Below are 27,920 nucleotides of genomic sequence, written 5' to 3' on the forward strand. Positions count from 1 at the left end.
TGAATTATTTTTATCTAGGGGCGTATGAAGGTATATTTGTGTCTTTATTACGCAAACTAAAAGCAAATTTCTCGCACTGCAATCAAAAATCAAGTTTGTAAGTGAAAATATATAAACTGAGAATAATTTATTTGTTAGTTTTGCTTATGAAACTAGAATTTTTGGTTAAAAAAATAATATCTTTGGTTAAAAAAAAAATATCTTTGGTAAAAAAAAAAAGCTTTGGTTTCAAAACGAAAAGCTGAGTTGAGTTTTTTGTTTGCGTAATAAAGACACAAATATACCTTCATAGGGGCGCAGCCGTGGCACCCTAACAAAATAGGGGCTTGCGAACGCTTGCGCGCGGCGACGGCATTGTTCTCGCTTTTGAGCGTCTACATTGATGATGGGTTTGATCGTCGTGAATGACACCTTAGACCTACTTATGATTCTATAATCAGTCAAAAAGCTATTTGTCGACTCATCTTTCATGTCTTCCTCTTGCATTTGAATTTCACTTATACCGAGACATCTTCAGTCCACCAACCTGTCACCAATACTTCACAACTCAAGTTTCCCTGCAGCGTCACATTGCAATTTCAGTTTAAATCGTGTCAAATGCGTCCCTATAATAATAATTTAATCTAACAATGGTTTTCTCTTTGAAATAAAATTGCTCTGATTCTGTGGGCCCTCTGGGCATTCGAGAAGCTGACCTAAATTCTGGCTTTGAGGTGGAACTTAAATGAAAATCATGATGTATATATGATGTATACAACTAGGTTGCAAACTAACCATGGATATCAGATGAAATAATCAGCATTAAATACATCTGTATCAATAACACAGATAATTAAAAAAGACACAGGTAAATATAACTAAGTCTATGGTTTAAATACACCTATACTGCCATCTAGTGGTATAAATGGTATAAAACACTTTTATTCTGCGTCTCTTTCTACAGTTTGTGCTCTGCGTTCACTAAAGCAACAGCACAATACATGGAATATTAAATATCAGTGCCAACAGCAACAACTCTGTGAACACAAAAATGCACCGATTAATCGAAAACTAACTATTGCTGTATGTATACATGGATAAATGCATATTAAACTGCATGTAGTCAACTTCTGTTGCTAACACACTCCCATCAGCCGCCGTTTATTTATTTTTCTTTATTTATTTTTCTTCTAATGTTACCCTGGTATGTGCTTGCATCATAGACTAACACTTTTCTTCCATACGGTCATTCTATTGCCTTGACTTTTATTTTGACATATATTTATAATATTATGGAAAAAACATGGTATTTCTGTATTTTCGATTGAACGATAAAAACGCACACGGACCTCTTGCAAATTGTTTTTCTCTTGAACTTTAGTGGCTTGAAGACGGAAGCGTGTCGCGGGTACCGGCTTAAGGACGCTGTGTCGGTTAACATCTTCACTCCCGATTGGCTACCAGACATACAGCATTTGCAAAGCTTCGCTGATTGGTCCAAAGTGGCGCGCCAACGATCACGTGTCACTCTTTTCGCGCGAAACTGCAGCTCTGTTGTCGGGCCCGCAGCGTGCTGTTTGTGTGTGTCTGTCCGGCGCTGTGTTTTGTACCCGTTTCTGAATCTTTTTACAACAGTTTGACGGTGTTTCAACATGGATGTCGCCACAGCCACCGCGGAGCATGCCGGGGAGATGGTGAAAGACGAGTTGGCGGAAAAATGCCAGAAGTTATTCCAGGCTTTCTTAGAGGAGTAAGTCAGTCAGTCAGCGGCAGGCTTCACCGTATTTTTGCCGGCCGTGAATGCATCATTTTAATTATATTCTTTATCCGTAACTATGTAGGAGTTATTGATGTGTTGTTCTGCTGTTGATCATTATATTATATTTAATTATAATCCCGCTGCCTGTATCCGTGTGCAGGTTCCAGACCGGGGATGGGGAGGTGAAGTATGTCCGGGAGGCTGAGGAGCTGATCCGGCCCGAGAGGAACACCCTGCTGGTGAGCTTCACAGACCTGGAGGGCTTCAACCAGGAGCTGGCTACCACCATCCAGGAGGAGTACTACAGGTGAGCACCCCCCCCCACACCGACTCCAGCTCACAAACGCGTCTGTTGCCCCGCAGCCTCAGTTTGATCACGATGCTGTGCTCTCATCTGTAAACTCACACACGAGATACCGATGGATTTAACGACTAACGGGTGCATTTGCAGCCACGGAGAGGCAGCTGTGTGGATTAACATGGAGGGTTCTGTTTTTCAGAGTTTACCCCTTCCTCTGTCGGGCAGTGCGCAACTTTGCTCGGGACCATGGGAACGTTCCTCTCAACAAAGAGTTCTACGTAGCCCTCGAGGAGCTGCCCACCAGACACAAGTAAGACACAAAGCTACCTCAGGTTTCTACTGTCCATTTCAGGTTGCTTTGTTGCCTCCGCAGAAATAGATTATGTTGAATTAGCAAAGCTAGAGCAATACATCAACACCTGTCCTGTGTGCACTTTAGGATCCGTGAGCTGTCATCCATGCGCATTGGCACCCTGGTGAGGATCAGCGGTCAGGTTGTGAGGACACACCCAGTACATCCAGAGCTGGTAAGATGTCCTGCAGTCAACACAGGCAATGAGATATTAGTGGTGTGTGTGGAAGCACCCATAGGTGCTCCACAGTTAGAAAACAAATCATGTTTTTTTTATCTATATGTGCATATGTATAGGGATATTTGTGTCCATGTACTGTATTTATGTGTAGATTGAAAAATATCCCATATTACTACCTAACCTCAATTGACACCCCTCACTCACCCATCCAAATGGACACAAACTCACTCATACACACGCGCACACACACACACACACACACACACACACACACACATCGACTTATATACATTTTGCTGCACCTCCGTCTCTCATTTTATACTACTCAGTCTATACCAATGTTATTTTCCTCAGTCTCCTTTGTTTTTGTCCCTGTCTTACTTTGTATCCTTTCTTGGCTCGTATATGTGTTTATGTACTTGTCTGCGCTTGTTTTGTATTCACTTTTCTACACAATAAACCCATAACGAATCATAGCTGTCATATTAAACATAGCAACACTGAGCTCATATGTGGTAGCATTGTCTTTTATAATGATTCTGCAGGTGAGCGGCGCCTTCCTGTGCATGGACTGCCAGGCGATGATCAAAGATGTCCCCCAGCAGTTCAAATACTCTCCACCAACCATCTGCAGAAACCCCGTCTGCAACAACCGCTCCCGCTTCCACCTTGACACACACAAATCCAAGTTCATCGACTTCCAGAAGGTAACTATGAACGAGGATGTGTGTGTATCCGTACTAACATGTGTGTGTTGGTGACAATGTGAGGTTTCTGATTGAGTCTTAACTCCGTGTGTTGTTGTTTTTTAGGTGCGTATCCAGGAGACTCAGGCGGAGCTGCCTCGCGGTTCGATCCCGCGCTCCCTGGAGATCGTCCTGAGGGCCGAGGCCGTGGAGATGGCTCAGGCCGGAGACCGCTGTGACTTCACCGGGACCCTCATTGTCGTGCCGGACGTCTCTCAGCTCAGCACTCCCGGTATGATTTTTGAACACACACTTTCAGCCTTCAAGTCACAGATAGTGACATGGTCTGAAAGCGACAACGTCCTTTGTTTTTTAAACTGTATTTGACACCTAACGACTGTCTGTATGGGCGTCCCGTCTCCAGGTGTGCGAGCGGAGACCAGCACCCGCGTAGCTGGAGGTCCCCAGGGCTTTGAGGCTGAGGGTTTGAGAGGACTGAAGGCTCTGGGAGTCAGAGAGCTTTCCTACAGACTGGCCTTCCTGGCCTGCAACGTGGCCCCGACCAACCCCAGAGTAAGACACACACACACACACACACAACAACCAATGCATTTCCATAGCAATCGCACCTACAGCTTTGTCCTCCTGCAGACAAGCAACCGGAGCTCCAAACATGGCCGCTGTTCAAAAGTGTGTTTTCTCGTGTTGCAGTTTGGCGGGAAGGAGCTGCGGGACGAGGAGCAGACGGCGGAAAGCATCAAGAGCCAGATGACCGAGAAGGAGTGGGAGAAAGTGTTTGAGATGAGCCAAGACAAGAACTTGTACCACAACCTGTGCACCAGCCTCTTCCCCACCATCCACGGTCAGTGCTCCACCTGCTGTTGAACGTTTTTCCGTACACAGGAAAGTCTTGTTGAAGGGTATTACAGCTGTGGATCTGAAGTTAAATGCGGGTTGGGGGGGGGCCGTACTTTTCAGGCAACGACGAGGTGAAGCGCGGCGTCCTGCTGATGCTGTTTGGAGGCGTTCCCAAAACGACCATGGAGGGAATCTCGCTGAGAGGAGACGTGAATGTCTGCATCGTCGGAGACCCCAGTACCGCCAAGAGCCAGTTCCTCAAGTATGTGACGCAACATTACGGCAAAATACCAGTAACTACTGTGATCCGTCAAATGTAGGACTGACCGTACTGTGCACAGATCCGTCAGTTTGAATGGTAATTTAAATGTGTGTGTGTGTGTGTGTGTGTGTGTGTGTGTGTGTGTGTGTGTGTGTGTGTGTGTGTGTGTGTGTGTGTGTGTGTGTGTGTGTGCGCGTGCGTGCAGGCACGTGGAGGAGTTCAGTCCCAGAGCGATATACACGAGCGGCAAGGCCAGCACCGCCGCAGGTCTGACGGCAGCTGTGGTCAGAGACGAGGAGTCCAACGAGTTCGTCATCGAGGCCGGAGCTCTGATGCTGGCCGACAACGTGAGTGTTTCAGCGTCGCAGGGCGGACGGAGAGAGACGTGAAGTGTGTGTGTGTTCGGTGGCGTTATTGACGGTGTTTTTTTGTTTTTTTTCCTCCAGGGCGTTTGCTGCATTGATGAGTTCGACAAGATGGACATCAAGGACCAGGTGGCCATCCATGAAGCCATGGAACAGCAGACCATCAGCATCACCAAGGCCGGAGTCAAGGTAATGCAGTCGAACGTTTAAATAATACCTTCACGGTTGTGTCTCCTAAAGATCGATACGTTTTGGTCTGCCGGACTTATACACCGTTTTTTTGGTCAAGAGGAAAATTTAAAACCAACAAATTAGCTTGACTTGCGAATCCAAACGAAGTAAACCGTTTCCAACTTCAAGAAGCCAAAATCAAAAGGAAGCCGTTCAGTCGTCTCCGCAGTAAGAGTAACCAGACTTCTCCTCCGTCTCCTCCAGGCCACCCTGAATGCTCGCACCTCCATCCTGGCTGCCGCCAACCCCGTTGGAGGGCGCTACGACCGCGGCAAGAGCCTGAAGCAGAACGTCAATCTGAGCGCCCCCATCATGAGCCGCTTCGACCTCTTCTTCATCCTGGTGGACGACTGTAATGAGGTACACGTGTATTCAGCGTAGGCCGTGCATTTTTTTCCTGCGCTGATTGTCAAATGGACTTGCATTTTCATTTCAACTTAAATGTGTCTGCATTATGTTGACCTCCCACTTGTTGTATTCTTATTTGGATCCTTTTAGTTCTGGCATCCTCTGATCCGATGCAGGCGTTATGAGCGTTTTATCTGACTTGAGTTGATCTAATGCTGCACGTTCATCCGTGTGTTTCCCAGGTGACGGACTACGCCATCGCCAGACGCATCGTGGACCTGCACTGCCGCGGAGATGAATCTGTGGACAGACTGTACTCTCTGGACGAGATCCGCAGATACCTGCTCTTCGCAAGGCAGTTCAAACCTAAGGTGTGTGTGTGTGTGTGTGTGTGTGTGTGTGTGTGTGTGTGTGTGTGTTCACCTGCACAGAGTGTGTGTTCACATCAGGTTAACAATGTGTGCGCCTGTGATCCGTATTAACCGTTGCATATTCCACGCGTACGTCTCTAGATCTCCAGTGAATCCGAAGAGTTCATTGTCGAGCAGTACAAGCGCCTCCGCCAGCGCGACAGCTCCGGAGGCGTGTCCAAGTCCGCCTGGAGAATAACGGTGCGACAGCTGGAGAGCATGATCCGCCTCTCGGAGGGCATGGCGCGCATGCACTGCTGTGACGAGGTGGGCACCGAACTGGTTCACAGTTGGTAACACAATAAACGTTTGACACACTGATACTGGACAGGTGACCGTTCTACAGAAAGCAAGCCGCAAATATACATTTATAACCCGAGAACTGCAGCTCTGGCTATAATAACGTGGCACAATATCGTAAAATGACCGTATTCATTGATTTTAAAACCTCACAATGTAATGTGTCTATTTAACAACCCCAGTACTTTTCTTTAAAATGGCAAAGTTATATTTTGAATTGACTGTAAATGAATGTTTCGTATTGTAACTACTCACACGCATATTACATGTTACAGTATGGTGACCGTTGCTTTTTCTCTTTGTCTTCAGGTGCAGCCCAAACATGTGAAGGAAGCCTTCCGTCTTCTGAACAAATCCATCATCAGAGTGGAGACGCCCGACATCAATCTGGAGCAGGACGACGACCTGGAGGAAGAGGAGCAGCAGGAGGATGGTACGCACACGCACGCGCTATCTTGGATCGTATAAATGCACATGCAGAGACATGACATAGCTGTTCTAGATCCGGGTTTTATCTAATGCAAACTTTACCTTTGCAGGAAGCGCCGTCCCTAACGGTGTGAACGGCCATGTGGATGGTGTTAACGGGGACGCCAATGGAATTAACGAACACGTCAACGGCCACGCGGAGTCTGGCGGCCAGCCCAAACCGGCTCTTCGCCTGTCCTTCCCCGAGTACAAACGCATCTCCAACCTGCTGGTCCTGCATTTGCGCCGGGCCGAGGAAGGTCCGAGACTCCTCTCTTCGTGCCTGCTGAAAAGAGTTTTCCCATACTTTGTTTGTCTGTTCTTTTCTTTTTATTATTAATCAGTCCTAACATTTTCTGTCTCTGTCTGCGTTGCAGCTGAGGAAGAGGAGGAGCTGAAGAAAAGCGCGGTGGTCAACTGGTACCTGAAGGAGATCGAGTCGGAGATCGACTCCGAGGAGGAGCTCGTCAACAAGAAGGGTCTGATAGAGAAGGTCCTCCACAGGCTGGTGCACTATGTGAGTCCACCCGCTCCAAAAATACTACCGCTGATCAGTAAACCAGCAGTCATTTTTAGCCGGCATGACTTGACCGCGTGTGTCTGCTCCCCCAGGATCACATCCTCATCGAGCTGTCTCAGGTGGGGCTGAAGGGCTCGGAGTCCGCGAGCACAGAAGAAGAGGTTCTGGTCGTCAACCCCAATTACATGCTGGAGGATTAAACTCCTCGGGCCTCCACGATTGTTGATATTTAACCTCAACAGTGAAGCTGATGTTCAAGTTGTTTTTGAATGCTCACATGTAATGCATATATAACGGTAACATTCGAGATGCTATTTGACTTGTGTTGTACTGTACAGAAGATTCTAGTGCTCTTTAAGATAAAAAAAAAAAAAAATCTGTTACTCTGTCAACCTGACTTTTGTAAATACGCTGCTCTCTCTTCCTCCAGTTTGCTGACTTCGGTCTGTTTGTTCTCTCAGTCAAGGGAACTGCCCTGAATTGTGTATATTCCAGGCATACATTGAGGCTGACGCACCTCCATGGTTTCAAGTTATATTGTATGTCTTTTTGTAAAATGATGACATGAAGTGAATGGAAATATTAAAGGTTTGATGAATAAAATGTTGACATGAACACAAAAACACTTGGCGCTGTTTTCCTGCTGCGTTTCAAAGAAGCGCTACGTCGATGTCGTCCACCAGGTGGCAGCAGTCAGATAATTGAAATGCCACTGCGCATGCGCGATAAGCCTTATTCAACAATCATGGCGGCGTCCTACGTGACAGCAGTCAGGACAGCACTTAAAGGTAAAATACAAATGTATTAACATTACACGTCCTGTAACAAGTAAGCCGCAAGATGCTAAACATCCAAGCTACCTCGTGGCCGAGTCATTCGTTTAAATAACGTCATATGGCGTTATTTTAATGATTGCTTTTACAACACAGGTGTATTTCCTTGTTTATGCACGATGTAACCAGACTGAACCCTCACATTAACCTCGCCGCAGAGGTGACAGAAGTCATATTTTTTTTATTTTAGGTGTACGCCTTGTTCCGGGCCGGTGGCTCCTTACGCAGAGGTGCCGAACCCCGGAAGTGTGTCAACATTCTCGGCTACACGTCTCCCCTGCTGCCGCCCTGTGCAGCTCTAGGATAGAACCACCGAGAAGCAAGCAGACACACAGCACATCCGGCACCGACACAGAGGACAGGAGAGCCGAGGAGGAGGAGGAGGAAGATGAGGGTCCTGAATACATCCCCCAGAAAAAGGCGAAGAACCCCATGGTTGTGATCGGCTACGCCTGGTGAGTCTCTTCTCTTCTCTCTACATATACTCTGCCACAAAAATGATGCCTTCATTAAACACAACTCACGTAATCAGACATAAGAGGCATTTTACAAAATAATATCTCCCATAAATCATCATAAAATGAGTAATAAAGTAGGAAATGGACTTCATTATCAGTCTCACTGACATCTAAATGCACCTGAATGTAGCTGAGCACATATTTACCTTTTAGAGTCTTGGTTAAGTTGTGCTTCACATAAGGCTCTACAATGTAGTTGATATACCGTACATGAGACAACATTTTAGTAATAAAGGTTTGTACCATGAGACCATTTACTCTTATACAGATGCTGCAATTTAAAATATTGAATACCATGTTGTAATATGAGTACTGCTACCAAGGCAGCAATGCTGTAGTTGGACAAGTTGCATTGAACATGTTTCATTTTCTGAATAACACATTATATATTGCTTTATATTTCTAATTAAACAATATTAGTGTTTAATTAGATCTTACAGTCTTAAGGTAACTCCTGGTCCTAAAGCAGTGAGCTGCTGGTGTATCTCATTAGCAACAGCCCGGGCAGCCTGTGTGTCAGATCTACCAAATGATTCAGTTTTACCATTCAGATTATTTACTGACTGCTGTTGTCTGCAGTGACGACTACTAATGTAACAGTCTCACAGCAAATCAAGTCAAGTGTTTGTGTTCTTGCACCAGAAGTCATGTGGAAATACAGCAGGTGACAGAGGCTCTAGCTTATTGGGTACACCAAGGTAAAACAAGAATCTGACCATCATGAAGATAATATAATCTAAATTATAATGTCTGCACTCAGTCACGTAAAGATAGTGGACAAATATTAGAATAACCTCTCAGTTTAATTACATTAATTCAACAGCAGCACAACCTCAAAAATGATCATAAACTTGATTAGAGCCTCTTTCATGAGTAAGATTTATTACCAGACTGTTGTAATGGACGGCATTAGCTTTATCTAGGTGTACCTAATTAACTGTAAACTGAGTGTAAATGTTCAAAGTAACATTGTGCACTCCTAGGGAAAACTGTGATTTATAATTACTTAAATTAAGAGAAAAGATGAACACTGTAGATTGTAGCTTTCCATACTTTGTGTTGCCCACTAAGTAAAGTAATAACTATAATAACTCCCTCCTGTAGGATGATCGGCCTCCCCACAGGCATCATTGGCTTCATCCTGGCCAAGAGAGAGGTGGACAAGAACCGACTGAAGCAGCTGAAGGTTCGACAGAGGATGAATCAGTCGAATGAGGGAGAATACGTAGGGAGTCGCTACCGCCATGGTGCAGAAGATGTCAAACTGGACCGATGATGGACGTGAATGTCGCCACCGAGACGGTGACTCCACTCAACTGAAGCCCAAAGACTGATTACAGAAGAGATGTCAACTTTATGAGCTTAAAACATCCAAAACCTTGCTCATGAACAAAGATGGAGTATCCTGTTGAAGTTGAGCATTACATGGAGAACGATCACATATTTATCAGCCTTGATGCTGATGTTCTATAAATATGATAAAGGAAATTAATGTATATTTATAAATGTGTGATTAAATGAACAATAATCATCACTGGTACAAATGTATATGAACAACATTGAAACTAATATAAATGTTTTTTTTTATATTAAAAGGCAAAACACAGATTCCTCATCATTGATGTTTATTTACAAACAGCCTTGCTGCACATTCAATACGTCTGCCTTTGTTGTTTTGAGTCAAGTGTTGTATGTAACATGAGTCTATACTTGTGATGAATAGGAGTCATAGTATAGAATGCCATAAAATTCTTAGAAAAGTCATATTACCTGAAAATTGAATATATAAACAATATCGTAGAGTATGTCATAAAGTAATTTTATAGTGTCATAAAATGCCATTTTTATGGCATCCAAAATGTCATAAAAAAGTCATAGTATAGTATGTTGACTTTCTTTTAAAAATAGTATATAGTTTGTCCAAAATATGATGAAAAAGTGTCAAAAAAAGTCCTAGTATAGTATTTTGAAAAACGTCTTAGTATAAAATATCAAAAAAGTCATAGTATTTAAAAAAAGCTCTAGTATATTGAAAAAGTCAGGTTTCAATGATCATTTAGTGTCATAATGCAACACTGCAACTGCACAACTAAATGCAGTTGTAGCAATTTGCAACACAAGAAATGCAAAAATATGACAAACCAAACATCCACAAATCCTAAAAATTCATAGTATAGTATATTAAAAAAGTCATGGTATTTTGAAAAAGAAAAAAATAGCAATCTAAGTCATACTATGTAAAGTAATAGCATAGCATGTCGAAAGAATGATAAGTCAGTTTCATACGTTGAAAAAAGTAAAAAAACAATCATATTATAGTATGTCGAAAAACGTCATAATATAGTTCTTTAAAATATAACTATAATATATTAAGTCTAAAAAAAAGGCATAGTAAATTTATTTAAAAAAAGTGATAGTCAGCATAGTAGGTTGAAAGAATGTTATAAAAGAGTCATAGTATAGTATGTCAAAAAACCTCATTAAAATGCCACACTGACCTCACACACAGCTGCTATAAAGGTCCAAAGGGAATATTACTGTATGTCGAAAAAAGTCATAGTATAGCATGTGGAAAAAGTAATAAAAAGTCATAGTATAGCATGTGGAAAAAGTAATAAAAAGTCATAGTATAGCATGTGGAAAAAGCCATGGTATATGATGTCGAAAAATTTATTTTAAAAAGTGCTAATATATTAAGTCTAAAAAAGTCACAAAAGGGCATAGTATAGTATGTCAAAAAAGCAAAAAAGAAGTCATAGTATAGTAGGTCTGAAAAAGAGTGATAATATAGTACAATGGAATATAAGTATAATACTGTATATTACATTTTAAAAAAGCATTAAAAGGCATAGTATGTCAAAAAATGCCTGAATCTTATGTTGAAAAAAAAAGTCACAGTATAGTATATCAAAAAAAGTCATAGAAATGTCTGACTGTGGATCAAACACTTCCACCCAATTTGCTCCCTTTGTACTACAATATGTAGCATACACACGTTCTCTACACACAGCATCAATAATGGTTACTTAATGTGTTGCCCACAAAGTACAATCGTTGATATAATAATAATGACTTCCTCCTGGCCAAGGGAGAAGTGGACAGAACCGAGAGAAGATAAGCAGGTCGAATGAGGGAGAAAGTGAAGGTCATGCAGAGGATCTGAATATTATGAGCTTGAGTTGCAAACTCATTGTTGAGGCAGATGCAATAAATATAAGGAACATGTTTGAGACCGAGCCTTTAATCACAACAGTTTTCTTCTTGCTCACGAACAAAGATGGAGTATCCTGTTAAAGTTGAACATTACATGTGTAGAACGCTCACATATGTATTAAGCCTTAATGCTGAAGTTCTATAAATATAATACAAGAAATAAATGTATATTTTAGGAATCAAGAATCATTACTGGTACAAATGCATATAAATCACGTGAAAACTCACAAATATAAATGTTTATTTGACATGAAAAGGCAAAAAAAAAAATCCTCATCATAGATATGTATATTTACAAACAGCCCACCATCCGTGCGGCGCATTCAAAACGTCTGCCTCAGTTGTTTTGAGTCAAGTGTCGTATGTAACACGAGTCTATACTTGTGATGAATATGAACAGAGGACCAGCTGGGTTGAACATTTCGGAGCTTTTGGACAATGCCTCACTAGCTGGAACTCACTGACTTTTCAGGAATGCTCCACTAATGCAACACCCTGGCATTGGTTGTGTTGTCCTGTATGAAAAAATACCCTCAGTATCTGACCCAGATTTAACTGCAACATGAAATATAGAAACAGACTCAATATGTAACAATGCTAGAAAAGCCTGATGGGTACAACCCTGTAGTTCTGAAAGTGAAAAAACTCTAATCCAGAAACAGTCATTTTGAAGGCACTGTCGTGATGTAGAACGTATACAGCTACAATATAGCAGCATGTATTAAACCACCAGCAAAGGCTCGTTAATATGAAGCTGTCACCAGGTGTACTGAGCTGTATCAATACTGACGATATTAAGTCTACATTTGAGTATCCGTACTGGTGTCATGAGGATCAATACCAAATATTACATCATGTAAAATCACATTTTAAACACAAACACTGTTCTTAGTGCGGCCTTATTAGTGTATCGATGCTGCTGTGTGCACGCTCGCAGAGATTACCACAACTGGTGTTTAACATTAACGCCTGTTTTGCCTTCTAACATGCATACAATTAAAAGGAATAGTTCAATATTCGGATTCACTTTCACGCTGACAGTGAGATGAGGCGATCACTACCACTCACATGTCTGTACGCTTAATATGAAGCTACAGCAAGCAGAAAGAGGGGGACACCATTAGTCTGGTTCTGTCCAAAGGTAACATAACCTGCACCTGTAAAGCTCATTGATTAACACTTTATACACACTAAATGTGCAAAAACCTGAGCGGCGATGAACAGGCACTCGACACTTCTGGTGTACGGGGGCTGTGCACGCCAAACACTGCACGAATGAGTTAGACGGTGTTTCCTGTGTGGCTCTGGAAATGATGCATTGCACATTTGTAACCCCCTCCGGTGTCCACTACGTGGTGCTTGAGAATTCGCAATTATTATACATCATGCAACCCCAGCTTGCGTTTGCGCTATGGAGTCCGCTGGCCGCGCCCGAGCGCAACCACTGCAGGACTTTGCGATTTTTGCCAGTTCTGAAGTGAGTGACAATTTCCGTGAGTTTTTGTGCATCCCAAGCTCTCCAAGAATACGACTGTGGAGCAGAAAAATAACAACAATAACAGGATCCTCTTCCAATGGCCGTTGGGCCCTAAAAATGATGTTTGTATACTTATACATGTGACGGAGAGCTTTAGAAGAGCTGGTCGGCAGATTTTCTACCTTCAGACAAACCACATTTGTGGTGAACCGAGTTGGCACATTTTGAGTTTGATTGCCTGTTTTCTCAACATTTCTACAGTCGCACCCCCAGTTCATGTATAACAGTATATACATCTACATGCAGAGAAAAACATTTGTCTTAACTTAAGTCCAGCAAGAGTGAATAAACATTGCAGCTAGCATGTTAGTGTCTATATGCATCGGCTGTATTTATATTGTAGTATTAATATTCTGTTCAAACCACTGAAAAGTGCAGTAACCTGTGACAACATTTAAAATTCAGCCCTTAAACATTTTCACTGGAGTGCGTTATGAATCTTCTCTGATTCGACTGAAAACAAAGCAAAAGGTTTATATTAAAAAAAAAAAAAAAAAAAAAAAAGCACGGAATGGTTTTTGCAGGCGCTGGTCTGCGCCCTGTTGACCCACATTGGTCGTGTAACCGCCGGGTCCAATTATTTGGTCGAAGCGCCGATAATTTGCAGCAGGAAGAGGAAGATCTGGACGATGTCGACGTAGAGGGAGAGCGCTGCGAACACATACTCCTCTGGACTGATGGAGTGCTTCCTGTTCCCCAACAGCAGCTGTGTGTGGTACGCCAGGAACTACGAGACAAGAAACACATTCAGAGTAACGCTGGAGCGAGCGACAGAGAGAGATACCAGACGGGCAACGGTAAAAAAAAATAAACTACACAGCACAAAACCGCTCGTCAACACTCACCATGGTGAAAGCAATGGCCCCTATAGCTGCGTAGAGCATGTGAAGCCACAGCATCTGCAACAACAAACATTCATTACAACGATGGAAACTCAAAAAAGGTGTGTTACGAGTGTGTGTTTGTTCACATCAGCCTTAACTCACATATTTGAATGACAGCACAATGGTTGAAATGATGCCAGTCACAAACACCACGATCCCAAGCACACAGAAGAGGCCCTGGTACTTGGTGAAGTCCACCTGGAAAGAGAAACCGCACACATCCGAGTTAATATAGGCGCGACGGCACTCGTGCGCTGCGGCCGTTTGAGGCTGATAGCTCTCGCACGCACACCCCTCACCTTTGTCTGGAAGCAGAAGACGGTGACGCAGATGCAGACGACGGCAGTGATCCCCAGAGCGAGAAACACAGCTTTTGTTTCGTAATAGCTAAAAGCAAAGAGCAGCACACAGTTCATTCTGAGGGACAGTGGCTGGATGTTTGTATACCGCCAGGTGGACTGTTCAGGTTAGGTTTACCTGGAAATGGATCCAGTCATGTAGGACAAAGCCAGGGTCTGTAAAAATAAATAAATGTAAAAGTAATTTTCCACAAAAAAAAAAAAAATACAAACACATCACATAATTTGACGAACAAAAATCCTGTAACTGACATACATCATCAACAACATCTCTGATTATAAGCTATAAAAAGGGCTGGACCAAGAATACACGGCCTCCTAATGATACATGATATATTACTGCAATTTTAACATGTTTTCTTGTGCCAAGAACAACAGGCTATGCTCCATGAAGTAATACTTTGTGCACAGAGCTGATAAAACACGGACACAGAAACAACATATCAAATGCATTATGCAAACGCAGCCGAGTGCGGTGACTCACTGCTTACATCTAGTATCAAAGTCAAACCTCCGGCGTGGAGATAATACGAGCGTAGGCTGAAGGAAAAGCTCACTGAGAGAGCTACAGGATACACATGATCCAAGTCCAGGACAGTAATTACGTGTCTCTATTTCCTGATTCGAAAGTTAAGTAGAAGTCATGTGACTTACAAAGATGGACAGCAGAAGGACGTTCCATGGGAACTTCCTCCTAAAAAGAGAGCGGGATTAGAATTTTGAACGCAGGCTTATGAATATTCCGTCTACGGATACTCTTTATAAAACTGAGCACTCACCGGGGGCCCTTACAGCAGACCAGTACGAGGTGGGTGATGAAGTACACGGCACTAAAACAACAAAATGCAGGGATGAATAAATGAATATTCACAAACTTTCCTAGAAAACTTTAAAAAGGCACCGACGTCACCGCGGAGTGAGACTTACTATGACGCCCAGTAGATAGCTTGGTTTCTCCGTACGAAAGATCTGACAGGTTGGCTGTAAGAAAACACAGGCAGAATGAATAGCGTAGACACACGGCGACACAAATACAAACAGGCACACAAAACACTCCGTGTACTCACACGAATGTGAATACGGCCACAATGGACGTGGTGACGAGGAGCTGAGCCGCCAAAATCAAGTACACCTGAAAACACACGCACACAAAAGACGGGGATGTCGCACCCCGTCGTTTCTCTCTTTGCTCCGTCACTCAAATGTAACGGCATGACAGACACAAACTGGGGCTGATCCATTATGGTTTGGGCGACGGGTGTGTTCTTACCTTTCTTATGAAGGCGTGCCGAATGCTCAGGCTGTCCCAGTTGCTGCCGCTCGCCGCAAACTCATCACCTGTGATATCAGCAGAACAGAAGTATGAGCACCGGGCACGAAGAGCTACAGGAAACGTGCCGTCTCTCACCAACGTTTTCTAATTGGTCCAACAAACTAGAGTATTTTTTATTTAACATTGGAAGACACAAACTGATATGCGTCTTACCAGAGCTCAGCATGTCTGATGGAATGGTAGGCGGCATGATAGGGGGCATGGGAGGGGGACTGGGGTAGCCGGCTCCCGGGGGCCCACCGTGGTGAGGCTGTCCTTGGTACGGGCCGGGAGGATAGCCGCCGGGCTGGCCAGGATACAGAGGGGCGTTTGGACCGGTGGGGTAGGGAGCGGAGGGCTGGCCTGGCGGGGGACCCCCAAACCCAGGGAAGCCGTACGCAGGGGGTGGTGGGTAATTGCCACCCTGAGGTGCATACAGCGGGCCCCGGGAGTCATCATACACTGGCGGGTAGTCTGACCTGGACATTTCACCTGTGAGGAGGAAATACAGTTCAGGGTGAGTGAATAGTAGGGAACAAACAACAAGGACAAACGCATTGCCATGCCCAATATTATCGCCAATTTCAGCTCATCATAGATACTGCACATCAGTATCCCCAACGTGGGCCTTAAACTTTTCTATTATCAATATTTTCATGTTAGCAATTGAGGAAACAAGAAAGACCACCTCACAGTTGTGTGCCATCCAGTAAAGTTGTGGTTTGCATTGTTGTCTGTCCAAAATATCACTAGATGACATATAAAAAAAAGGCAGAGTATACTATGACATACAATAGGTCACCAAAAAAGTCAGAGATTAGTATTTCATAATATAGTCATCTTACAGCTACCATAGAACGTCATAACAAAGTCATAAGAAGTTATTGTATGTCTTAAAAAGTGAAAGTATGTCTTAAAAAAAAAAATGACACAAAACACTCAGAGTGGCCCAGTGAAGCTCTGGAGGATCTTCGGGCGTGTTTAGACTGTACAGACTGGGATGTCTTCAGGACTGCTACCAACAGTCTGGATGAGTACACAGAGGCTGTGACGTCATACATCAGCTTCTGTGAGGACAGCTGAGTTCCAACCAGCACCAGGGTGAGTTATAACAACGACAAACCCTGGTTTACAGCAGATCTCAGACAGCTAAGGCTGCACGAGGATCAGGCATTTAGGAGCGGCATCATTCGCTCTGCTGAGAGGGCGATTGGCTGCAATCTGCCGTCCCTACAACACTTGTTTGCTTCAAGGACCTGTAAGAAAGATTGTAGCCGACCCCTCTCACCATGGACACAAACTGTTCGTGCCCCTTCCATCTGGCAGGAGGCTGCGGTCCATCAGGACCAGGACCTCACGCAGTTTTTTTCCCCATCGGCAGTTGGGTTCATTAACAAAGCCCGGGACCCCCCACTGAGTCCGACATCCCCAGGACAATTTCCTACCGGTACACTCCCCAGGAAATCCCTTCATATTTAAATACATTTGACACTTTTACATTACACTTACATTATACTTGTTTAAAGTACTGTTATCTGTGCACTATATTTTATTGTACATTTTAATATTTTTCTCTTTTTTGCACTGTGTTGATTGTTTAATGTTATGCACCATCCACCATGTCAAAATCCTTGTATGTGCAACATACTCTGGCAAATAAACGTGTTTTGTGAGGTCACAGGTGACGTTGATCTCTGACCACTAAATTTGAATCAGTTCATCCTGGAGTGTGAGCGGATGTTTGGGCCAAATTCAAAGGAAATTCCCATCAGGCGAACATTGATATATTTCATCTGCGTGAGAATGGGACGGAGGGATGGACAGCCCGTAAATGTATTGCCTCCGGCTATGGCTATCATCATTATCACCCGACTCTGAAGTTCCCCTCAGCTCTGTGGAGCATTTTAGCATCTTTCAGCCCATTGTTTTGGTTATGTGGCAACAACAGGTTTTGATTGTCTCATGGTGTAAATATGCAGCTGTTTGCTAACACGTTAGCCGTGTCAACTTTGTTAGGTGATAACATTGCTGTGTTTACAGCTTGTTGCGGTGTCCCCAAGTGACCAAAAAAAGAGAAATTGATGCAGGTTTAAGAAATAACAAACTGCAGTTCAGAAATACCAAAGACATATTTGCGCTAATTTAGCGCTGCCCCTACATACAGTACTTCATCCACCATAGGGTTTCATCAGGTTAAAGGGAACACATGGTTCTGCTTACAAATGTGGTTCCCAAAAACCGCGACAGGCTCAAGAACCACCGCACGCGTCTCTGAGGGAGATTTCTAATAATAAACCACACCCACCCACACCCACATGTCCCTACATTGAGTATTAAAACAATTGTGATACTTTATTTTAGCAACAAAATGAAACCACTTTTATAACGTGAATCATTTAGCTCTTAAAGTCGTCTCTCAAAATGGATTTATACATGTAGCAGATGGTCTCTGACTCGCTACACTATCACAGTAACTAAGCCACCATATTAAAAAGACAGCAGTGTTTCTAAGAAGGTTCCCTTTTTTCGCTCACTTGGTAGTTCACTGGGGCGTTTTTAGGGGAATACGCACAGTAAAGGAATTCAACAGCTGGCTAACACCCAATGCTGCCATTACATCACAGCCAGAGCACCAAGCAACAGGGCAGAAAACACTGAACGGAAAAAGTGATCAGAGTATCGGCAGTCACAGAAGAAAGCACAGAGCCGATCCCTTGCTTGGTCAATGAGACTCTGTTCAGCAGAGGGGGGGGGGGCTGACGGTGTTTGAGTAGAAGGGCGGAACTCTCCTGGAAGAGTGTTAGAGTCTAGAAACCGAACCCGTTGTAGTGAGAAATGAGTTCAAGCTGACAGCTGAATGTCGAGTTCCCACATTTGATTATCATATTTCATAATCGCCATAATTACCAAGTCATCGTCATGTTTCTGAGTCACAGTTGCAGCCTTTGACAGCACCATCTCCATTTTGTTTACGTCCATGTAGCTGAACAGACCACATCAGTGACATCACTGGCAGCAAGGCCTTGTGCTACACGCGTCATGCCAAGCCTGTCATTTGGGACAACATGACGATCTTATCATACCTTACATGACAATAAGAGAAGGAACCGGTTTGACTAAGCTCTATATTTATGCTTTTTGTTGAGACCGTCTAAAGTTTTGATTTAACTGAGGCGTCTTTGATTTCATATTGGTGAGGGTCTACTAGTGACTACTTTAATGCAATCAATCTTCCTCGGTCAGAATGGCAGCATAATCAATTATCAAAATAATCTTTTGTTTCCCAGACTATAATAGTAACAAACTGTGACATCAACAGTTTGTGTCTATGAGGTGAGCAAGAGGAATACTCCCATCACTGCACAGGGACTTGTGACCGGTCATTTACACCTGAAGGTGGAATTAACTCGTTTACAGAAATCAGTGTCAGTACACTGAAAAAAAAAACGTTTGAGTCTTTACATGGAAATATTTCGTTTGTTTAAGTTAATCAGCATTTGTTCAGGAGACAATACATTTAGCATTTCTTTCTAGTTCCACTAAAGGCCCCACTTCATCAGTAAATAACAATTCAACAGGATCCTGACTAGCCAGTTAAAACAGGAACAGTGTTTGGATGGAGCACTTCAGGAGTTAGTACTGTAGCAAAAAATATACACATTTTCTTCTTAAACACTTTGAAAAATGTGACTCAAATCATTGTAAAATATTAATCTGGCTTAATCTACTTAAAACAATATGGATGATTTCCTTAAAGTTATTTTTACAAGAGCTAGTCTTGCTTCATCTACCTGATATGTAGAAAGTTGCCTTAAGTGGCTCAAGCTATACGTGTATTAGTGTCATGGTTACAGTACATCTGTGGTGGCCCCACTGAGTACAAATGCTGGCTCACACCGACATTAGTTGTGATCTCTCACTTTGAAGGCAATGCTTAACACATTTGTGAAAAAGCAAACGAGATGTTTGTAGTTTCCACATTGGTAAAAGGCAAACGGAAAATGTGAACCATCAGCTCCCTGTTTCATAGACGGAGAGCAGTCTGTGGTATCCATCAGTTTAACTGTGGCTAAATTAAACGTCAACATTGGAAGTGTACTTGACTGACACGGCTGAGCGGTTTAAAAAAAAAACCAAACAAACTGTGTAACGTGTCCAGAGCACGCGGACCCTGCAGACCTGACCTCAGCTCACAAGAAGCCCTTTCAGGTGAGGCTAGCCTGCTGGACACACAGAGCTAACACACACACACACCACCTGCAACACACGGAATTCAATGTACAATGTGTTTCTGGGTCGTTGAGCCGCTATGAAAACACGACAACATTAACATGAAATTGTCTACTTACCGAATAAAAGACGCCAGTGAAAGAAAACAGTCTGGTCGCAACGGTCCCCAGCGGTAAAGTGAGTAAACCGAAAGGGCTTCCGGTGTCGGCCACGCCCTCTGTTTACACCAAAGCACTGAAGAGATCCTGTCCACGGGCTCGTGTGGAGCTGCTCAGCGGCCTGTGTGTCTGTTATCAGGTCTGTCCTCCTGCTGTATGTGGAGCAGCAGTGAAGAACATTTCCTGGCTGGAACAGTGATGAGCAGGGTGGAGTCCAGAGGAATCTGTCACACAGGCGCGTGTGTATGTGTGTGCGCGCGCAACAAGGCTTGCGTATGCAACAAGGCCTGACGGGTTTCGCTGACTCATTTCTATATTTATTAACAGACTTCTCATGTTACTGAATAAAGGTGCGTTACAAGTAAATACATGAACTTAAATACTGGACTGTAGTTCAGTTAAATCATACATCTTTCTTCATTTTTAAAGTGCAAATGTAGTTTTCATTCTCCTGCATTCATCTTCACACATTACTACTTTTTTGCAATAAAGATGTTATAATGTGGATAATGGATGGTGCATGTAAAGAGGACAGTACTGTAGCTGTAACAGAGTATTTCTGCATTTTGCAACTTTCTTTTTTTTTTTTTTTTAAAGAACTGACTTCATAAAACACCAACACAAATAATGTGTATATAAAGGGCAGATTTATGCAAATTCTCTCTTAAAATTACACTTTTCTCAAATAACACATTGTTGCTGTCCTAAATCATATGGGAATAATTGTAAACAATTCAAAAAGGACATTTTCTCCGAGTGGCTTCGGCAACATTTTATATGCCACGATGCTTTTTGATTAAGAGACATACAATTCTCAAAATAAGTATGCAGACAGTCAAATTCATTAAACCAGCTGTGCTGTACAGTGAGATTAAAAACAACAGACATGGCCATATCCATACACACAGCAAACCAGTCAAGTCTAAGCAAAATTTGGCACATTCTCAGCTTTGCACTTGGTTTGTGGTCAGCTCACACAAATTTGAGGACGAGCTTCTTGGTGAGGGTGTATTTGGGCTGTGGCATTTGTTTGTAGTTTAAATATTCTCCTTTGCCGACCTCCCTGTTCACACGTGTCAGCACAGTGAGTACATCCTCCTTCTCCGAGCTGCACAGAAAACAGAGGAATCACGTCACAAATCATAAACCTTGCACAAATTGTGGGTATATTTTAATAAAACATCATGACATCAGCAGCATAGCAGATTATGTTATGGATCACGTCAGACAGTTAGGCCTACTGTAAACACTGTTGACTCTAGAAATCTACCACTCCCCCTGTATATGAGCCCTACTTTTTAACTCTGAATGACGACTCTTTTTTAATACTTTGGGAATGCTGTACTTATAAACATGAAGATGTCACCCACAGCACAAGCAAGCATAAGTGCTCATTCTTTGTAAAAGAGTTTGGCAAAGCTGGGGTCCAGCCTGGTTTTAAAGAATGACTTTGTTGGCCAAACATTTGCCTAAACTGCAGCTGGACAAAAGGCTCAACAAGCATCATCTTAAACTCCGGGTGGAGGGCCTCTCACCTTTCTGCTGACCTCCTCAGCTGCCTGCACAGCTCCTGGATGTAGATGGAGCCCGTGTTAATGTTTCGAAATGACTTGCACTCCGGCACGGTGGCCATGCCCAGCAGCATGTCGGCCTCCCAAGGGACAGTCTCGCCGCTCACAGAACCAGCGTCTTCCTCCAGGCTCTCCCGGACCGCCTCCTCCTGTTTTGGCCTCAAGGGACACGGCTGGGCTCCTCTCTGGTAGTCGCTTCCCTGACACGCTTGGATGAAGAACAGTTTGGGCTTCCCTGCCAAGGTGGGTGCTCCCCTGCTGGTGAAGGGCCGGGTCAGTTCTTTTAAGGACACCTTCTGTTCATCGGCCCCAAAGACACATTCCATTGCTCCATGGGAGAGCACGCACACCACCTGAGATCAGACATGTTTTGTGTTAAAATGTGCTACGTTTCAATAAAACTTGGATTTTAGATAAGAATTCTCAATGACACTTTAATAATAATGTTGGAGTTAAACATCAGATTGTTTTGTAGTCAAGCAATCCCAGTCAGTCACAGAAACTTGTAGGTTAACTACACTTTGACAAGACTATTGTAAATACAGTTTCAAAGGTAATAGTTCAACATTTTTGAGAGTGGTATTGATCAATCATTCAAAAATGACAAAAAAAAAAAAAGTATTCCTCAAATGTCAACCTACTGTCAAACTATTCGTTTATAGAGCAAAAGATGAAGTGTTGTCAATGATATAACAGCCCTGAAGGTGTGTGACACTGCTCACCAACGCATCTTCATCCAGAAAATCCCGTGAGCCTAGCATCCGTAGTTCTTGTCGCATGGCTTCTGCAGTCAAGTTGTTGTGCACCGACACAGTAAAGCCAAGGAGGGTGAACACTGTGCTCAGAGCCTCTGTGTCACATAAAAGAGAGACAAATTGATTGTTTTTAAATCATCTCATCTTATATTATCATCAAATCATGTGTGATGAAGCAGGATCACAACCTGGAATGCTGCTCGGTAACGCATAGATAAACAGTACAGAAACAAACCAGATCACATGGTTGACCAATAACAGGGAGACATACCCACATCCTCCTGACTTCCTTTTCGGGATTTTAGCTCTGATCCCTGGAAGTCCTCATTATTGATGACCACACACAATCCACGTGGTATATTTTTCAGAGCGTAGTAGTCCGCCTAAGGGGCACAAGCACAGCCACATAGATAAATCATAAACATTATTTTTCTAATAAATGAATAAAAGTTATTTGTGTTTGAGTGAATGGTTACATGATCAGGAAGAGAGGAGGACTCTGTATTTGGTTCTGCATCGGAGCAAACAGTCATTTCTCTACCTGAGGAACAAAAACAGAGGTCTATGCATCATTAAAAACGATGGCACAAGGGGGAATATCTACAGCAGTGAGGGGGGGGAAGGCTAATCCGGAACGTAAATGATTCAATGTCTGTGTGCTCAAAATGAATGGGAAGTCATTGAGTCATACAGACAAACAGAGGGACTTACAGCGGGCCTGACTTTCAGATATCGACACGTTGTTGACCCTCTGTAGGAACAAAACAGAGTTAGAGTTTTCTTTAAGCTGGCTCGTTATAGTATTAACTGTATACAAACACACATTTATACACACACCTGGTAATCCATGCTGACATGAGACACTCTGGCTTGAGGCGGCGGGGTTACCCCTAAAAAGAAAACAATCATTTCACGAGTTTCGTAGTTTTGTAACATTTAAATGTGTATGTGCTTGTGTGTAAGTGCACATCATACTTTCCATGTAGCGCTGTATCATCGATGCCAGTTGTTGATCCAGTTGCAGCAACACTGTATGCAACTCTTGAAGATTTGTATTCGACAGTAAACCACTCTTTTCCATTTCAGCAAACACATCCAGTGCCGTCTGTAAGCAACAGAGGAGACTGTGTGTAGGCTTTGCAGCTGCATCACAACTAGAAGTCACTTCAGGTGCAGCAATAGTGGTGTTGCTGTGTGTGCATCTGTATTTTATATGATATTATATCTAAATACATCAATACACGGTGCGATGTGCCAAAAGTTGGATGAGCATTGCCATGGAAGCCTGGTATTCATGTTACATTAATAACAACAAAATTAAAAAAACCAAGGTCGTTAAGTCAATCAATAAATTCAATCTCAGAAGCAAGCGGCTATTATCTGATGATTATTTCGATTTTCATTGGTTTGTAAACTGGCTACTTGTGAAACAACCCGGTCGCACACGCACAAGTTGCTTTATCGGATTGTAAACAATGAGCAGTGCACGGAAAAGGAAGTCTCTGCCCAGATATCCGCTGGCTACACCGGGACCCCAGAAATATATGCCCTTAACCGCCACCGATAGCCGACGGGTTCAAAATGGCCACCCGAGGGTGTCTACATCGTCTGAGCGGCTTATACTGTAATTGTTATGGTACAGAAGTTATACTTGCTTATGTAATGAAAACTATAACCAAGTTCCTATTTGTCAATTAATACAACATTCAGGTGGTGGTCTTAATGGATTTTGGTTAGTGTACCACTGTTGACTGAAAAAGAAAAAAAAAACCGATAACTTAGTGCGCCGATTACAGTGGAGGGAATTCAACTTTTTACTATTAACTATATATTGGATTTTTTACTCAGCAGAAAGTGAACTCTACATGTCATCATTTCCTATTTAACTGTGGGTTTTCTCACATTGCATGTCTCAGTTTGTCTTCTGCCCAGCTGGCTGCTCAAAAGAAACTTCATCTTGTCAAGATTTTCCTGAGTCATGTCCTCATACACCTTGTACAGTGTCACCCTGAAAGAAAGAGCAGAGGAGTGGAAATGAGAAAGAGAGAAACAACAGACAAGAGACTACAACTGGGAATAACACTGTATTGTAATCCTGGTGTACAGTAGATTTATTTCTGCCTTCACACGTACCTGTATTCTGACAGCATGGGACTTGCGTCGGTTTCTTCCAGTCGCCTGCTGTCTGTCTCCAGGAGGTTGAGGAGATCTGTTCGACGGATAGTTTGGAGGAGGTTATAAAGGAACAAGTCGTTCTCCAGCAGACCCTTTTCTTCCAGTCTCAAGAACAGCTTTTTCGCATCCCTGATCTGTATGAGAACAACCAGGAAACACACAAACGAACCTTTGAGAAGACAAACTTTAAAAAGGGAACAACATGCAACAGCTGAGGATAATAGCGATGGCAGAGAAATGTTGTCCATAAGGAGTCATTCACATCACAGGGCTTAGTGTTCAAGTACGATTTTCCCCCACATCCGATCTGTCTGCCTAGGCTTTCATATTAATGTTTGATATTAGGCTTAACTGACGACAGGTTAACTTCACGCTGCCGTAGTGGTATCGCGTGCAGTTGTATTGGAGTAGTTTTACGAGTACATGAGCACAGTATCAGACCTGATACCCGAAACTGTTTCCTACCGTCCAAGGAAAACCTCTTTTAACATATTGTCAAATTTAACGGAGCCAAGGTTACCAACAAACATCTACTCCCTCTGAAAGATCATTTATGATTTATTACGACTCATAAACAGACGCCCACTCATTCAGTGAACATGATGTGGTGATGATGATGATGCTCATCTACCTTAACAACGCCGTATACACATTCTTATAACTGCTGATTTATTAAATCAGAGTGAAACATGACGAATAATTTAGGCTTTTTTTTCCTCAGGTAACAAACATCATCAGTGTGATAACCAATGACGCATTGCAATAAGTTCTGTGAAGAGTTTCTTCTTCTTCTTCTGTAGTTTCAAAGTACCACTTCGGCACTGTATGGTGAGTGACCTGCACAGTAAAGTATGACTTGGAATAACACACTGAATTCCGTTACGACTTTTCTCACAGAGGTTGATTAGGCAGTGATGGACATATGAAAATAGCCCAGATCTGCTGGGGAAAAAAAATAAATAAATATCGGATTCCTGTGTCCTCCCTACTCTGAAGAAAATCAGACATGAGAGCAAAGCAAAAAAAATAAAATAAATAAAGAATAATAATAATAATAATAATAATTCAGGCCACAATTGCTTGTAATGTGAATATTTTATTAATATTGTTTAAACAACAACATAAAACACTTATACACACCGACTTAAAGAAGTAAGAAACTCAACATAAACTGTCCATAGTTACTGATCAATGTGTCTTCTTTTCATCAGACATGGGGTTGAGACAAGAGCAAAGATAACACAACACGGTGTAGGTACTCACTCCCTCCAGACGTTTCCTGTTGACAACATCTTGACACAAAAAGCAGAGAGATGCCACCTCAGAGGACTCCAGCTCCTCATCTATGCGAGACAGCTTCAGCCGATCCATCACAGAGCCGCTCCCTCCAGCACAGGCCCGGTGCTCAGCTCACAACTCTACGGGTTATATTGCTGTCAGAGGGGCAGAAACATCAGAGACAGGCACAGGCACAAAGGAAAAGTGGGCATCTGTTAGGGAAGCTAAAGCAAGAGAAGATAAACACAACATGAGCTGTGGCTGAATATATTAGAAATACTCATTTACGTCATAGACAATAAACAGATCGGAAAGATCTCTGTAGACATATTGTACGAGTACTCGTTACTTTTATGGACTTTACTCTCAAAGTCTACGCAGTCTGGCTATGTATAAGACTAAAATGTATTTCAGATGGTTAACATATACAATGGGTACGGAAAGTATTCAGACCCCTTTAAATTTTTCACTCTGTTTCATTGCAGCCATTTGCTAAAATCAAAAAAGTTCATTTTATTTCTCATTAATGTACACTCGGCACCCCATCTTGACAGAAAAAAACAGAAATGTAGAAATTTTTGCAAATTTATTAAAAAAGAAAAACTGAAATATCACATGGTCATAAGTATTCAGACCCTTTGCTCAGTATTGAGTAGAAGCACCCTTTTGAGCTAGTACAGCCATGAGTCTTCTTGGGAATGATGCAACAAGTTTTTCACACCTGGATTTGGGGATCCTCTGCCATTCTTCCTTGCAGATCCTCTCCAGTTCTGTCAGGTTGGATGGTGAACGTTGGTGGACAGCCATTTTCAGGTCTGTCCAGAGATGCTCAATTGGGTTTAGGTCAGGGCTCTGGCTGGGCCAGTCAAGAATGGTCACAGAGTTGTTCCGAAGCCACTCCTTTGTTATTTTAGCTGTGTGCTTATGGTCATCGTCTTGTTGGAAGGTGAACCTTCGGCCCAGTCTGAGGTCCAGAGCACTCTGGAAGAGGTTTTCTTCCAGGATATCTCTGTACTTGGCCGCATTCATCTTTCCTTCAATTGCAACCAGTCGTACTGCCATAGCATGATGCTGCCACCACCATGTTTCACTGTTGGGATTGCATTGGGCAGGTGATGAGCAGTGCCTGGTTCTCCCCACACATACCGCTTAGAATTAACGCCAAAAAGTTCAATCTTGGTCTCATCAGACCAGAGAATCTTATTTCTCATAGTCTGGGAGTCCTTCATGTGTTTTTTGGCAAACTCTATGCGGGCTTTGATATGTCTTGCACTGAGGAGAGGCTTCCGTCGGGCCACTCTGCCATAAAGCCCCGACTGGTGGAGGGCTGCAGTGGTAGTTGACTTTGTGGAACTTTCTCCCATCTCCCTACTGCATCTCTGGAGCTCAGCCACAGTGATCTTTGGGTTCTTCTTTACCTCTCTCACCAAGGCTCTTCTTCCACGATTGCTCAGTTTGGCTGGACGGCCAGGTCTAGGAAGAGTTCTGGTCGTCCCAAACTTCTTCCATTTAAGGATTATGGAGGCCACTGTGCTCTTAGGAACCTTGAGTGCTGCAGAAATTCTTTTGTAACCTTGGCCAGATCTGTGCCTTGCCAGAATTCTGTGAATTCTCTGAGCTCCTTGGGCATTTCCTTCAACCTCATGATTCTCATTTGCTCTGACATGCACTGTGAGCTGTAAGGTCTTATATAGACAGGCGTGTGCCTTTCCTAATCAAGTCCAATCAGTTTTTTTAAACACAGCTGCACTCCAATGAAGGAGTAGAACCATCTCAAGGAGGATCAGAAGAAATGGACAGCATGTGAGTTAAATATGAGTGTCACAGCAAAGGGTCTGAATACTTATGACCATGTGATATTTCAGTTTTTCTTTTTTAATAAATTTCTACATTTCTGTTTTTTTCTGTCAAGATGGGGTGCTGAGTGTACATTAATGAGAAATAAAATGAACTTTTTTGATTTTAGCAAATGGCTGCAATGAAACAAAGAGTGAAAAATTTAAAGGGGTCTGAATACTTTCCGTACCCACTGTATGTATGTGTGTGTGTATATATATATATATATATATATATATAT

General features: G+C 42.9%; 3 protein-coding genes across 4 annotated transcripts in view; 1 reads left to right on the forward strand and 2 right to left on the reverse strand.

Annotated features, from left to right (window-relative positions):
- Positions 1-1,505: 1,505 nt before the first annotated feature.
- Positions 1,506-7,629, forward strand: mcm6 (minichromosome maintenance complex component 6). Its single transcript, XM_031855274.1, has 18 exons — positions 1,506-1,729; positions 1,899-2,045; positions 2,239-2,349; positions 2,479-2,566; positions 3,118-3,279; positions 3,385-3,550; positions 3,683-3,831; positions 3,970-4,120; positions 4,237-4,378; positions 4,584-4,725; positions 4,825-4,932; positions 5,179-5,334; positions 5,565-5,693; positions 5,835-5,999; positions 6,342-6,465; positions 6,572-6,760; positions 6,878-7,017; positions 7,113-7,629. The coding sequence occupies exons 1-18, from the start codon at positions 1,632-1,634 to the stop codon at positions 7,218-7,220; spliced, it is 2,475 nt and encodes an 824-aa protein (XP_031711134.1). The 5' UTR covers positions 1,506-1,631; the 3' UTR covers positions 7,221-7,629.
- A 3,965-nt stretch (positions 7,630-11,594) lies between these two features.
- On the reverse strand, positions 11,595-20,259 carry tmbim1a (transmembrane BAX inhibitor motif containing 1a). Its single transcript, XM_031855316.1, has 12 exons — positions 20,026-20,259; positions 15,851-16,168; positions 15,635-15,702; positions 15,432-15,496; positions 15,292-15,345; positions 15,144-15,194; positions 15,019-15,058; positions 14,483-14,520; positions 14,305-14,392; positions 14,108-14,203; positions 13,967-14,020; positions 11,595-13,848 (listed from the first exon to the last, which is right to left on the reverse strand). The coding sequence occupies exons 2-12, from the start codon at positions 16,161-16,163 to the stop codon at positions 13,699-13,701; spliced, it is 1,017 nt and encodes a 338-aa protein (XP_031711176.1). The 5' UTR covers positions 16,164-16,168; positions 20,026-20,259; the 3' UTR covers positions 11,595-13,698.
- Positions 20,260-20,368: 109 nt separating this feature from the next.
- LOC116387859 (caspase-8-like) overlaps positions 20,369-27,920 on the reverse strand; it is an 8,330-nt gene continuing 778 nt past the window's right edge. The window contains exons 2-12 of one of the 2 annotated variants that reach the window (XM_031855289.1): positions 25,829-25,983; positions 24,524-24,699; positions 24,293-24,398; positions 23,366-23,495; positions 23,228-23,280; positions 23,102-23,141; positions 22,867-22,931; positions 22,662-22,773; positions 22,358-22,485; positions 21,600-21,988; positions 20,369-21,172 (exon numbers count right to left, since the gene is read on the reverse strand). In XM_031855289.1, coding sequence (XP_031711149.1) covers positions 21,037-21,172; positions 21,600-21,988; positions 22,358-22,485; positions 22,662-22,773; positions 22,867-22,931; positions 23,102-23,141; positions 23,228-23,280; positions 23,366-23,495; positions 24,293-24,398; positions 24,524-24,699; positions 25,829-25,936 — 1,443 coding nt within the window. In that variant the 5' untranslated portion in view covers positions 25,937-25,983 and the 3' untranslated portion in view covers positions 20,369-21,036. Of the gene's footprint in view, positions 21,173-21,599; positions 21,989-22,357; positions 22,486-22,661; positions 22,774-22,866; positions 22,932-23,101; positions 23,142-23,227; positions 23,281-23,365; positions 23,496-24,292; positions 24,399-24,523; positions 24,700-25,828; positions 25,999-27,920 lie in introns of both variants that reach the window. The other variant, XM_031855288.1, reaches the window with a different exon arrangement.

This window comes from Anarrhichthys ocellatus, unplaced genomic scaffold, assembly GCF_004355925.1.
Source record: "Anarrhichthys ocellatus isolate YVR2014 unplaced genomic scaffold, GSC_Weel_1.0 scaffold15, whole genome shotgun sequence".
Taxonomy (NCBI): domain Eukaryota; kingdom Metazoa; phylum Chordata; class Actinopteri; order Perciformes; family Anarhichadidae; genus Anarrhichthys; species Anarrhichthys ocellatus.